This window comes from Cuculus canorus, chromosome 4 (assembly GCF_017976375.1).
Source record: "Cuculus canorus isolate bCucCan1 chromosome 4, bCucCan1.pri, whole genome shotgun sequence".
Taxonomy (NCBI): Eukaryota; Metazoa; Chordata; class Aves; order Cuculiformes; family Cuculidae; genus Cuculus; species Cuculus canorus.
Window position 1 is genome coordinate 8,205,571 of NC_071404.1, and position 15,634 is coordinate 8,221,204.

Below are 15,634 nucleotides of genomic sequence, written 5' to 3' on the forward strand. Positions count from 1 at the left end.
ACCAGTTGTCAAATGTTACTTACTTTTTCCCCATTTAACAGCAAGTCAGAAGGATGATATTTAAGTTTACAGATAAATTTACAGTCTTGTACAAATACTATGTTTCTGACTTTAATGGCAGACAGAACACTTGACATAATAGTTGATAAATACACAAAAACATTTTCTTCTGATTATTATTGTGTCTGCAAAGTAAGGCAAACAGTAAAGAGACCACTGAAATAACAAAAAGAAATTATCAAAGATGTAAAGTAATTTAGAACACAAGTCAAGTTCTTGGTAAGCGTTTTGCATGCATGCTGAGGTAACTGTTTTGAATAGCAAAGAAATATGCTTTGCTCTCAACAGTGCTTTTAATGATCATTGTTGCGCTTTAATTGTCTGAGTTAGGTTTCCACCACTGAGCACATATCCTCCCAAAAGCTGTCTACACAAGTTATAAAAAAGATAAAATAATTTGTAATGACAACAACTATCATAAAGCCCTCACAGGAAAACTATTGGTATTTCCAATTCACGTATGGCTAATCATGATACAGCGAGGGACAATCTGTCTTGTGTTGCACACGGGCTTGTAAAATTATGACAAACAGAATAGAAGTCCTCTCCTGGTTCCTCAAATTAAAGAGATAACCCAACTAATTGACAATTGGGAAATTTAAAACCTGCTTCTGCACAGCAAGCAAAGACAATGTGAAAGTAAGTCCATGTTGCTAATAGCTGAAAAGTTATTGTTGTGACCTTTTCAACCAGTAAGAAGCTGAAAGAGTGTTACAAATTTCCACAGACAATTGTGGAAGGTGGATTGAGTCAACACTCACAATATTCATCTTTACTTCAAAAACCAGATCAAGCAACAGGTGACTATAACTGAATGCAAGTTATCCCATTCTGCTTTTTACCCTTCAATAATGAGTGCAGAGCAGTGAAGGAAAATGTTTACTTGAAAATGTCTGTGTCCTTTCTGACTTGCCTCTCTTCATTCTTTCTGTTTCTTACATGTTCTCTAATCATCAGTTCCCACACATGTTGATCTCTTAGTTCTGCTGACTGAGATCACAAACAGTATACAGTATAGTTTCACAGTGGAGAAACAGTGTTTTGTGTACTAGAAAACACTCTGATACTGTTTTCACTGTCTAGTTGTTTGGGTTTCCATATAGATAAATATTCAATGAGTCCTCAGCTAACACCAGTATATATTATGAACCAAGGACAAAGATTTAATAATAGTAATAATAATCTGACAAATAAGGTCATACCCTATTTATCTATGTTTTAAATTCAAACATTCTTCATTCAGTAATTTTTTACAGCTTTCTTTACATCAGTAAAAGCTGACACAAGGAACCTGTAGAACTATTTTTCTTTTCTCTGCTGTAGAGATTGTGTCTGCTGAGTCACTGCTCTTAAGACTTACACAAAGATAAAATAGCAACATTTGGTGGAATATTCATCTTTGTGTCCTGCTAACATCAACAGCAGAACAAAACTCACAAATTTTTAAAAATGAAAAAAAAAGTACTACATGTGGGGATAGAAGTACAAGACTGAAAAGCAACATCCTTTTAAGTGCATCATATTAAACAGCTACATTTGTTTCTACAGGAAGTCTTTTTCATGGAGCAAAAACCAAAGGTTTCAGATGGCAAAGCAAATCTAACAAGCATGTGTCCTGACAGCTGGCATCAAAAAAATAACACTTTAAAGAAGTTATATTGCTTATTTGGGAAAAGAAATAAGGAATTGAACTCACCTTATACCTTCCTCCCTAACAGGTTTCCTTAGGAAACTTGCAGGAGAAGAGTGAGAGAACTTCTCTCCTAAACTGTAGAAATTTCTTTCTCCCTATTTCCCCCCAACTTGAAAAACAGCTAATTTCTGAAAGGCAGAGACATGGTGAACCACAAAAAGCAGCAAGAGAGAGGCAACGATATGAAGAAAAGAGACATTTCCCATAGGAAAAGATAGCACACTCTTATCTCATATCCATCACTCCTATGCTCCCTTCCCTCTCCTCTTTTCCCACCACTTGCAGTGGCATCAACCTTGACTCACACTTCACTTGCACTCAGCTACACTCACAACACAAATATTTTCTAGTAAAAACTAATGAAGTGGAGAAAAAGTAGATCAGATATTAAAGATTTTATCTAAGAAACATCTGTCTCCACATTTTAAGAAACAAGTGCCAGCACGCGAAAATATACTTAACAGGAAAAGGCATTAACAACTCCACTAGCCAGCTCTCTGAAAAATAACTCAAAGAGGTACTATAGAAGTTCAGGAACACGTCATACTTTAAGGTCTAACTCTTCACTATATTTCAGAATTGAATCAAAGCTTTTTACAAAAAGCAATTAACTCTCATATTACCTTCTTGTGATGCACATTATTTTTACTAGTTCAACAAATGGAAAGTGATTTGCCCCCAAACTAGGCAGTTAATAATTAATTCCAACCATTTCACCCTACCTATTAAAATCAGAACTATTACACTGTATGCCTTCCAGGCTGTACAGGCTGTTGACAGAGTGGACAACTGTATTTTGTAAATCCTGGCAAGCACAAGCTTTATGGATCCTAAATATATAACCCAGTCTAAAGACAGCATAGGAACTGAAGGACTAGGAATGGGGTCGTTTAGAATTTCATATGAATGCGACTGTCCCAAATATGCTGTAGTCTGGCTTGAAGAATTATGTAGATGTATTTAGATTGTAAACTTTGGTTACCATCCAACATGGAGAACTGCACAAAGAACCAACAAACCTGCAAAGATTTGCCTCTTATCAGGATTCTCTGCTCAAACTAGACTTCTGACTGGTCAGGGCCTTCAATTTGTTCCTAGGTTTTAGCTTTTGAGTTAGGATTTTACTCCAGGACAATCTCTACTTCTAAGTGTTTTCTGTGCCTCACAACTCATTTCAGCAAGTAGGAACACAGCCTTGCATGCTTTAAGACCTCATCTGCTCTTTACAGAAACTCACAAAGAAGTTGGTAGCCTCTGACTTCTCTGCAAACTATATCTCCATTAGAAACGGGTGATTATTCTACTGCCATTTACTGATAAACAGTCCATATTGCAGTATCAATGGAGCTACTACTAGGACTAAGCACTCTCACACTAAAGTAAATGTTTTCAAGATCTTCCCAGAATGTAACGGGAAACATACTTGGTCACCTCACTCTTAGAAAAGAAACTAAAAAAATGTAGACATTTTTTCCAAGTGGCAATTTGACCTGTAGATTATAGGTAGGAAATGTTTTAGTCTAAAGTAAGAAAAGTAGAGCTTCAGTATCTAAATTTATTCTGAAGTAGCAACAACTGATTCTCCTACAAAATCAAAATTTTCATTTCATGGAATGCTTTAGTACTAAATCTCATGCATCGTAAATAAGTGTCAGACAGTTAATAATGATCTCATTTTTTATTCAAACAGAAGCAGTATGCCATGCTGATAGAATTATATACAATTATATACAATTGAGGTAAAAAAGAGAGATGAAAAATTATGGCCTTACACTTTGGATTTATATTGAACAAGCAGATTGTCATCCTGTCCCAAAGTTGTTAATATTATCACTTAATTAACCAGTGCTAGTATCTCCATAGTGATTTTTAAACATTTTGATGAGAAAATTATACAGCTTACACACTATATTAGTATAAATTATAAAGAAAACATTAGTACAAACACTTAGATGCTATCACATGCTATCAGAAGCAAGTAGAAGATGTAAAATAATTTCTTTAATACTCATACCTAAATCTCCAGCAGATTTGATGTCAATATTATCAAAACCACTGCCAATTCGGACAATTATTCGAAGTGCTTTGAATTTCTCCAGGTCTTCTCGTGTTAAAGTGATAGTGTGATACATCAGTGCACCCACTGCTTCATTTAGTACCTATAAATAAAACGGAAGAAAAAAAATATATTTTTTTTTCCCCCCAAAGGGTCTCAGCTTAACCATGTATACATATTTTCAGGTATAAAGACTGAAAAAGCATTAAATCCAGGTCTTCTGTTTTAAAGGTTATTTCTCCAAGTATCTTCCAGCCTCCTGATAGCCTTCTTGATCTAATGTATCCGCTCTAGCATGAAGGGAACAGCTTGAGTAGAATGAAGTGACCTATATTGTGTGTTATTAAGGGGGAAAACTCTTGTCATTTCATAGATGCTCTGAAATATCCCAAGTACAAGCCTCACTGGACTGCATCTGCACAGGCAGATGAAACCCAACGTGGGAACAAGCACTAACTTTAAACAGTAAGTATTTTTATGCTTAAGCAGCTGACATTCAGTTTTGAATGGAGTCACAGAGCAATCTCTCTTCACCATACACGCAGTGGTACCAGCATTCACTGTGCTATTAAACCACTTGATACCTGAATAGAAAACATTCAGTAAAGATTACAAAACCCTTAAGACAGCAGAGACTGAAATCTGTCAATTCATACAAAAGAACAAAGTGTCTTGTCCCTTAGTTTATTGATACTGCAACTGCCTAGGGTCTCACTGACAGAAAACTATATGTCACATAATTTGGTACAACTGAGAACCCAAATTAGATGTTATCCTGAAAAAACAGCATATCTAAGAACATTACAATAGGAAAAAAAAACCCTGTGAATCAAAAAAAGCAAAAATCAATTGACAGGTCTGAGTATCTTTCAAATTATGTCAGACTGCATTCAATGTACTCAAGAAAAGTTAAGAGGGAGGTGTGGAGAGAAAGAGAGCCTAGCATTCCATGCCCAGCAGTTTCAAATGCTGCAACCAAACAGTGGTGCTGCATGCTACACAGCTGGTATATGTTTATGCTTCAGAAAGCAGACAATATTTCCCTCTCTTTATATGCAAACTGGACAATTCCACTTCTTCAAAACGTTTCTTTGTGTTTCCACCTTCAGCACAGTATCTAATAACCTAACAGTTCAATGAGATACAAAACACATACAAATCATTTTGACATCTAAGCTAGATGTAATGACCTCAAGAAGTTCTTGTCGTTCACTTTACATAAAAGTTCGGCAAAGGCTCTAAATTTCTTATTCAACAGACTTTTGGGTGTGGCACATGTACAGATTCTGTCATCTGAGTTATTTCTGCTCATATGCTAATCTTCCGGGGTACTGCAAGATCAGTAACAAGAATCAACATCAATATGAATCATTTAAAAATCCCACTGCAGCAAAACAGTCTCACACACAGAGGACTATAACTGATGGAACCCAAGATCTGTAGCAGTAATTTTAATTTTTAAAACACACAAATAAGAGTTTTAAAAGAAAATTAAAACAACTCCATAAAAATGAAAGAAAACCTTTTCTTACTGAATACGTCACAAAACCACTTATGCTATTTTAACAGGTGTTTCTGGATCAGTAACCCCAGTTTTAATTCAGATAAGGACCAGAATCCTTTGAGCAGAAGCTGGATTTACTCATAAAAGTAAGAACTGCAAAAAGAAAACAAAAAATTACACATCGTTAAAGAACACAGCCTCGACATAATTCAAAGAACAGCTGTAGGCTCTGATCTTATAAACGATTATACACACACAAAACTCCTTGATTGCAATGGTGCAAACAACTCCTTTGGAGATTACATCTAGCAGTCACCAATCAGAAAGGCTGCACTGCACTCATCAGAATGAGTTTCCCTGAGCTGTTACACAGGGTTAAGAAAACCCCAAACAGTTTACTGGTTTTGCTTCTACAGCAACATTACAGTCAGCATGGACCAAGCCAAAGCCCATGCCTGAGGCAGTCTACACAGAAATAGTCCCTTCTTCTAATCTGAGCACCCTGTAAATGCCCTTTTAAGGGAGTTTGTCCTGTTAATTCCTATAACAAAATTTCTCCAAAATCTCACAGCTCCAAGGGTATGGAAATTTCTTCTAATTTCCATTCTCAATTTATTCACAGCCCAGCATATACGCATTTGTTCTTGTGCCAGTATTGGCCACTTGCTTAAACCATACTTTCTCCCCTTGGTGTTTACAATCCAAGTGTATTAATAGGCAATGATTATATCTCCTCTCAGCATTTGCCTGGCTAGACTTTACAAGCCTACCCCTTCTAGTCTCGTCTAGGACGATGCCATTCCTGGATCAGTATAACACTTCTCCACAGTCCTCATGCAAGCCTAATCAATTCTAAAGTGGGTGACCACAACAGCACTCAAGAGTGCTACTGGAGGTCTCTCTCCCCGCTATGTTACATCAGCACTAGCAGTATATGCACTGGAAATCTCTCCTAATGAAGTCTCACATGACGTGTGACATTTCTGTGTGACGACTGTCCTGCTGCCAGCTTTGCTAATGCGTTAAATATGAATCCTTCTTCCTGAAGCACATGTTTCTGCCACACTACCATGTTTATACTAGGACTTCTTTCTCCGAGTCATAGCACTTATTACTTCAAACCTCAAGGTCCTCAAGTTCTATATGGTATCCTGGTTCTGTCCAATTAACCATATCCTCCATTCTGTATCTTATCGGATACATTTCCTCCACCCCCTCTGGTGTCACTCGACATGGCTGTGACACAAGAGAAAACATCCTCAGTTTAGTTGCCATAAGGGCAAAACCTAAAGTAGCTTAGAGCTCACGATGGACCACCTATGGCTCATGTCACAGCAAGATCCTTCTTTCCCTCCTTCCCAAGACCAGAAAAGACCACCGTGGTGTGGGGGGTTTTGTGTGTGGACAGAAAGGTGCCACTACTTTAAGGACTGCATTAAAACAGGGGCTAAAAGACAGCTGAAGTAGCTCAGACACTTGTGTTCTGAAAACAGTGTTTCATTTGGGAAGCAGCTTTTCACCTCAATCATGCATATTTTATTAATTCATTCAGTCAAGATTGCAATTTGGACTCCAAGGGCGCCAGTTTGGACCCATCAGACTACATTTTTGGGCTCATCTAGGTTATCGCTTGGCACTAGGAGGAAATGGAGAAGTATTAGGAAGCTTGGGAATGTTTTCAATAAAAAGAAAAGTATTTCTCAGCTACAGCTTACTGCTGACACTGGCCACTTCCACAGGCAGCTATCTACCCATCATATGGGCTACGGAATAAACAGATGCAAATGTGAAATCTTCTAGAAGTTTCCTTTTAGTGTTTGAGCGTCTTCGAGGATTATGGACCAGTTAGCAAGGAAATTCATTGCCAAAAATGTAATCTTCATTATTTCACACTGATAATTAAGTTACATTACTGCTTTTTGCAGCTGGCCATGTGATTGAAGTATGCCAAAAAGGCAGCAAATAATAGCAGAAAATCTGATGCTAACATTCATCAATGCTAAACATTTCTAATAACACCACTTACAGATTAAAAACATTAATAGTGAACGCTTCTGTATTTTGGAATTACTTGTATCGATTATATTCTCAGTCTTTACACATACTAAATGCACACAAGGAAGTTTGACAAGCTTCTCAGTGAGCAAAATCAAAACCTGAACTAAATCCAAGTACAACACACAAAACTGAAACCCAGCAAAATGTAAACAGTTCCGGAAAATGAAATGAAATGAAAAATCTTTAGAAAAAGAAACGCACTGCAGTATCTTACTGACCCTTTACAGAGACACACTCTGCATGAGAGACACTGGAACGACATGTTTTTTTCGTTATTGTCCATGAAGAACCTGACATGATACAACATTCACCAAATTCTAGTACAACAGCAATTCTATTACAAAAATACCAACTTGTGTAAACTGAAATACATATTTAACAAGCAAACTAGAAATTTCAGATTAGCACACATACGTGGCAGTCAGACAATGCTCTGTCACAATCTCAATGGGAAAAGGCAATGGGCAAAATTTGACAGAGAAGAAGCAGAGATGGCTGCACACCTTCAACAGCCATCCCTGCCTTCATCAGGCTACCATTATGCTTATCAGGAAGAAAGGGTCCGAGACACAAGTGGAAACACAGGACACGAGTTGGCTTCCTTCTGTTATCAAATGATTATGGAGACATCTACACAATTTCTATGCCTTCAGACTTACTTCCAGATGAAGCTACTGCTTGTTGAAAGCCTTTTTCATACTCTCTTCAAGGAGCTGACATCCTTTGCAATCACAACTGCTCAGACAAGTTCTTCAACCTCAAAATGACTACTCTGCTTTCACAACACGCCAGGTCTCCAAGGCTCTCAGAGAACAGATTACACTGTAGCAGGAGACATTTCTGTCACAAATCTTGGGCAGTGAACACTGAAAAACCTTTTTCAAACATTTCCCTATCTATTCTTTTTATCTTATTTCAGCACCAGTCTATTTTAGCCATCGTGCTAAACATCGCATAGTCTCCACTGTGTCGTGTCTCATTATTTGGGGAAGAACTCTTAGCATCTTGTTTACTTTCACAAAAAAACAAACATATCATAATATGCTAAGAACAGAACAGAAAGGCTGTCTCCTCCTCTTTGGCATCTAAATATATACCACTAGATTTTACTATGACACTGATCTCAGAGGCTTGTGGAACAATAATCTAGAGTATAGAAACAACAGTATGTAAAATGCCAAAGTACTTGAATGCAGAGAAAGAACATATTTATAAAACACAGGTTGAATGTGACAATATATCATAGTTATTTTTAAATAGACTTCTAGAAGATCATCGCTAGAAAGTGTTGTATTTCATCTTGTTCTAGAAACCATAGGGTATTGCATTTCTTGGACATGAAATTGATGCATCATCTCCAAAAATAATATGTTTCAGTGTCACCAACGTGTACTTTACCTAAACTGAGTAGGCCTTGCATTATTTGACTTGCAAAAAGCAGCTGTACATCAAATTTTTAATCAACAGCCTGCTCTACAGAGAAAAGCAGCAGCAGACTTGTAGCTGCTCTCAAAGCCTCGCTACAACATTAGATAGGGTCCAAGTGAAATTAATGCCATTAAAACTAAAAAGAAGAGCCAGTCTGCCCTAACGATATTTAGTAGGTCTCCAAAGTCTGCAAGTTTGTGCTGCTTTTCACAAGTTCCTGTTTCTCTTTACACAACTATCAGCACCATGTTAGGTTCCTATGACCCATGGCACTGTCAGTAACGTACCCATTTCATGATAAGCACTTTACTGAGCCAGAAAACTGTTTAGTGTAAACACTAAATAATACTTAAGTTTATACTGTAGATAAATACAAAGTACAAACATTTTATACAAACATAAATAAAATTTACTCGCAGGTCCCTGAAAACACTCTTTCTAAAAACCTATATATACACACACTGCATATATTACAGTGTATTTCTAGTCTTTTTAAAATATACTACCAAAAATATATATATATTTACATATAGAAATAAACACAGAACTCTATAAATAACCTGCATAGCATATAGCAAGTTCCCTTTTAAAAACCATACTGAAGTCAGTTTTCCAAATCCAGGATTTACTGATATTTACATGCAGCCTAATGACAGAAGTAAATTCCAGAATATAGACTCTGAAAATACCTCTACTAAATAAAAGGCTTTAATGAAAAATCTTTTGTTTTTAACAGGAGTTCCATGTGTTAACTTACATGTTCTATTAATAAGGCTGAATTGTGTTCCATTTCAGTTTAAGTCTATCAGACGCTACAATGGATTCAGTATGTATACGAAAGGATCATTATTGCCATGAAAGTCACTGATGACAACGCATCAGCTCTCACAACTCTGCCTAAAGAAACCTGTTAGTAATCGCCAGCAATTTTCAAGATTCAACGATCCTTCGTAAAACCTGGTACTGGGAAATGAAGTAAAAAGCTTGTTGGTAACCACAAATGATAGATTAGAATCTACCTCTAAGACTGATATACGCTGTTTCGCAGGCACAGCGGTACTCCCATTCTGCTTTTTAAAGGGTATTAGTTCAGAGGAGACAATGGCAGCCTGCATCTTCCTGTTACACTGCACTTGACCTGCAATATTGCCACTGGCAAATCTGACGTATGTTGGCAGAAAGGGCACTGAATACAAACATTGATTTTGTAAACATACAGCGATCAACTAAGAATGTAAACTAGTTTGCTGCATAATGAGGTGTAGCAAAAGTTTTTAGGGTTTCCTTTTGTTAATTTTTTTCAAAGTCTTCCATAAGGAATCTGATCCAAGGCTCATTCAGTTTTAGTACATTTATAATGTTTTGAATTGCTCCTAAGTGACAACTTTTCCCCAAATAAACATTACTGTTAAGAACAAGGCAGCTTCCTTCCAATCCATATTCTTCAAGAACTTAATTTTGATGGAAAACTAAAATGCTGCAATTGCATCATGGATATAAACAAAACCAATAGTACAAATCCAAAATTGTAGCTTTACCACTAAACAAAGAAAAAACTGAAGGAGGAAAAATTGTCGTTAGACTACTGATATAATAGGAACAAATTAAAGGCTCAGCTAAACACCACCACCATTCTGGATTTGTTTGAATCAGTTTCAAAACACTTGTTACATTATGAAAGCTCTTCAGCTCTTCTTTGAAACAGTCTTAGCTAAAACTATAAAGACTCAAAACATTTCTACATTTCATTTCCATGTAAAAGAGTGATTGATAAATTTCAAGTACCACAACACTAAATAGAAAGTTCAGCTTTTAACATATTTTAATTTAGACTAAACATATGGAAGCACAGTATCCCTGTGAAGATTGTTTTATTTTGTGCTTTACAACAGGAGTCAAAGGATCTGACACATTCTAATCTAACTTAATCACTCATATGGATGGAAAACAGGTTTACCAGACAGTACTTCCACACTTCCAGAGTATCCTATTCTCCTTAATGCTTTGGTGAGTTGGGTATCTGCGTGAAGCAGTAAATTCAGTAAAAAAAAAAAGACAACCACCCCCTCACGTTTTTTTATTCTAGCTGATTTGAGACAAGATGTAGGAAACCACGCAATTACCAAATAGAGAATGAGAAAATGCACATAGCTTAAGTAAACTCTTGACTTCTGTCCAGACTATGTTTTTGCTCCTAAGATCATTCTTGATCACCTGCCCTTCCTGCCCTTTTCATTCACGTTTGCGGGCATCACACTATTTGCCCTGCTTGGCCAAGATGCCCGTTTTATCAGATCTTGCATATTATGTCTATGTTTAGTACTCTGGAGCTACAAAGTACACTTCATGTTACAGAATATACAGAAGAAGTTAGGAAACCCAAAGAGTAAAGAATTTGAACTCAAAAAAAATCTTGAGCAACACAAAGACCTTGAGGGTGTACTTAAGTCTGTGATGCCTTCAAAGGTATAGAAGTACAAAGAAGGAGCAATGTTGCAGAAATCAGAAGTGCTGGATAGGCTGTCAGGGAGCCACGAAAAGCAGTAAACCATGAACAGCACTGAAAGGAGGAGAATTTGGGGATAAGAGGGGGAAAAACAACAGAGCATGAGACAGTAAAAAAAGCAAGTTGACACGGAACGAGGATGGAAGCAGGCTAATTATTTTAAAATATCTTATTTCTAAGCATCTATATTTTTGGCAGAAGAAATCCAAACACCATGCATATTTGGAAGTAGTCTGAGATGGTTACTGAGAAGGCTGATTTCTATATAGTTAATTGTTAAAATAATAAAAAAATTAAACATAATGAGAAACTTATTGGCAGTAACGCAACTTCTATTTAAAAAGTTTAACCACCAAAATCTTGAAATAATTTTTACTCTCAATCACAGAAATTTCCTGATAGGACACAGTGAACCCAGATCAGTTATCCCATGACACAGTTTGACGAAGAATGTTCAAATTCAGAGTCATATGCAACATTTACAATGGAACAGAACTTAGGAGTCAAAGCATATATTGCAGTCTTTCAGACTGGCTTGAAAACAAACCACTTTTTTCTAGGGCAGATGGGGAAAAAATAAAAATCAGTGAAACCTCACACATGAGTGATTCCTGAAGAAAAATAGTAAGTGTCCTCTACCTACGCAGTTATTTGAAAACTTTGGGTCACTCTCAGTAAATGACAGTATTCATTTAAGCATTGGCAGCCTGGTTTTCAAAAGGAAGGAAACTTGCCTTTGCCATTCACCACACCTTCCAAAGCAGCAGTCCAGGGAATGAATGCTTTGACCTGAGATGAAGCAGAGTTCTAATACAAGCTATTATTTACTCGCGACTTTAAACAAGTCACTTATTTACTGTACTTTAACTTCCTCAGCCATTAAAAGAGAGTGACAAATGAACTCTTTGGCATAAACAAATCATGTCAGAACTGCAACTCAGGCACTACACAATCCGGAGAAAACTTACTTAAGTTAGCATACATTGTAAGGTTTAACAGTATTTGCCTACCTCCTGCTTTTGACCCTGTACACAAATGGCATTCAAATCCTCATTTCTTCTCCTCCTTTCTGTATGCATTAAAATCTTTTCAGCCTGCTTGCTCCTCTATAAAAAAACATCTAGCTTACACGTTGCTGGTAACTGCCTCAACAAGCTACTACAAATTCCCTCTCTCCACACTATTTCCTTCATTGTATGGCCGTCTTAAAACACAGTATTTAAAACCATCCTTCTGCCCCTGAATCCCTCTCACGATCAGCAAAAATCCCTTCTCTGGATTTTAAAGTGTTTACTCTTCTAATGCTAACTCCTCACATCCCTGTGATCAAGCCTCCATAACTGCACAAGCTTAGTTTCTAGCCGCTCTTACTTTTCCAGCCATTCCTTTGTAGTCTTTCGCTCCTTTCTTCATCATCTCATTCTCAATTTATGTATTTTTTCCTCAGTAGTCACCCCCAGGCACGCACCTATGTGTGTTAGACAATGTCAACAATCTCTTTCAAATCCACCCCTAATTTCCCTCTCTCTGGTCTGCCTCCTGCAACTTCAGACCATCCAAATATGTCTGTAGTTGTTACCCTATTAGATTCAGTATCTCTTTTTAAAGACAGGAAATATACAAAAGAAAAACCAAATTTCACCTTAGGCTTTCAGCAAGCTCTTCTTGACACCAAACCTTTTCCTGACTTCCAGTCATCTGTTTTACAATGAGGAACAGCATTTTGTAAATTAACATCCATTATCAAAATCTGTATTTTAAATAACAGGATAACATAATATAGTATGGCCAGGAATTCATATTCATAAATACATGATTGTTTTAGAGACTGCTTTAATATTCAACCTATATTTTTAATTTTTTTCCTGAAAACAATTTTATATTTCATAAAGCATCACTTCCACATAAGGTTTTTCAAAGCAGCACTAGTTTGCCACACTGATACAGCATACACCTCCTTAGTCTTCTCTATTGTAGAAAAAAGAAAACACAGGAAAAAAAAACTTCTACCTCTTACAAATTCTGAAAATATTAATAATGAAAATGTTTTTTACATAATAAAAATATTTTGCTCAAGAAATAAGCTGAGTAGTTGGTTGATGGGTTCTCATCAGGAAGGTGCTGACAGGAAACAGGCTACAGAAATTAGATTTATTCACCTAATAATTGAACAGAAGTTAGCATTCGTAATATTTTCAAGTACCTGAGCTAAGAAACTCAAAGAAAAGACTAAATATTTCATCATATACAGAGATTTTAAAAGGCTTAATAATGGCATATATCACAAGCACATGAAAAGTAAATCAACAATTAAACCAATTATGAATTCAAAATAGTGAAAAGCTTCTGAAAATTGATCACAAACCCAAGGGCTGCTATAATGAGTGTAGGAAACATCCGGTGCAATTCAGTTCAGCTGACAACTCCTTAACACCCAAATCACACTCAGCAGGATATCTTACCATATACACAAAAGTGGATACAAACACTTACTTAATAAGCCTTTAAGTTAAGACTTGGATCTGCACTTCTCTGTCATGGAACTTAGCTGCTGAAGAAGAAAAATACCCTTGGAAGGGAACCCTGATTGCCCTCCTCTGCTGTCATATTTATTACTATTTTTACCTCCACAGAAGCTGTAAGGCCTGTTTTCATCCTTTACTATGTGACGGAATACATGGCATTTGAGCCTTACTCTGCCAGCAAAGAAGTTCACCAAAATTAATTCTACACCCACAAGAACATTTATGTTAAGAGGTTCTATTGCTGTCTAGAGAGTAGCAAGGATTTGAGATGGACATAGAGCCTTCATACTGAAAGAAGTCTCTAACAAGAAAACGTAGGTGTAGGGGCCAGTTGGCTCCCTTGGCTATCATCACTAAAAATGGGTATCCCTCTAAGAAAGTGAGAGAACCTTTCACAGCTTTAAGAACCACTAGTTGTTTTACAGCTCCCAAACCACCAGGTGATGTGTGCACCTATGGAATATCATACAGTTTGAATACTTCTTTTTAATTCATTTCGTAAATAAATTTTGAGTTAGCATTTATTTTGACACTCCTCTGCAGCACTAATTCTCAGCGCAGAAGGCCTCCTAACACAATTTGAACGATTTCTTGGTTAAATAGAGAAGCTTGAAAGTTCTCTCACACAGCCAACCCTATGCTGAGATTTGGCCCAGCTGAAGCCTGAGCAACAATGATCTCAAGAAACATTTCAAAATATCATGTAATAATATCATTTTCCCACAGGTAACACTCTCCATTATTCTAATTCAGTAGGTAAGCACACGGACAACATCCAGACAAAGATACATTGCACAAAAGCACACTTCAACACAGACATTCTCATCTATGCTTCATCACCATGTTTCACCACTTATTGGAAACAATCAGTAACTCACTAAGGTAATCAACCATTAACTAAAATGCAACAGCTAACCATGTCACAGATAATACTATCTGATGATAATAGTTTGCATTTTCTAAACACTATTTATACCTCAAAATATTACCTTTTCGTGAATTTCTTGCGTAGACTGAGCATCACAAAATGCCACTGTGGCTACGTCCTTCAGAATAGGCATTTCTACTGTACAATCCCTGCCATCCAGCAACGCTACCAAAGGGCGCGGGTGCATGGGCCCATTCATGATCGGAGGTCGAATGCCTACAAAGAAACAGAGAAGACTTGTTACTCAAGCCACGCAAATGTAATTTAAAAACTAAGCTATAGCTAGTCTATTTATTCTGATGGCAGAAAAATACTTCAAGGACTGAAGCCAGTAAAACAGGAACAAGCCTAGAGTCAGCAACCAACCAAGCACAAAAGATGTAAAAAAAACATAAAAAATGCCATGGAAGCTCAGGAGGCTGATCAATGGAAGATGGATAAAACTACTACGGGAACAGTGTATTTGGTTTTTTTAAATGGGCACCCTTACCACACTCTCAAGAAGTGTCTGTGCAATCTTATCCAAGGTTTGTGTTTTGATTGCATTCCACAACTTTGTGAGCTCTAAAGAGAGTGAGAAATATCTTGTCCAAGTTTGTAAGAGTGTAGCTTATGGAATACCATAAGCAACTCAGTGAGGACTTGAGTATTCAGTTCACATATATGAAGGATGATCTGCTGAGACTAAAATTTCAATGAAGAAAAAAGCCTAAACCAGCAATATTTTTAATTTACTGATGATCCAATGGCCAAGTGGACAGGCTAACTGCTGATATATGCAGGTCTGCTTAGACTTAGAAGTTTTACAAAAGAGTTGTGTACAGCTTAGTCAAACAGACACATCATACTTAATCCACCACTGAAACATTTACAAAA

At 36.8% G+C, this 15,634-nt stretch overlaps 1 protein-coding gene across 7 annotated transcripts in view; it reads right to left on the reverse strand.

Annotated features, from left to right (window-relative positions):
- CTBP1 (C-terminal binding protein 1) overlaps positions 1-15,634 on the reverse strand; it is a 252,000-nt gene that overhangs the window by 20,062 nt on the left and 216,304 nt on the right. For all 7 annotated transcript variants that reach the window (XM_054064932.1, XM_054064931.1, XM_054064937.1 and 4 more), the window contains 2 exons: positions 14,820-14,974; positions 3,768-3,912 (listed from right to left, as the gene is read on the reverse strand). In XM_054064932.1, the coding sequence (XP_053920907.1) occupies positions 3,768-3,912; positions 14,820-14,974 (300 nt within the window). The remainder of the gene's footprint in view (positions 1-3,767; positions 3,913-14,819; positions 14,975-15,634) is intronic.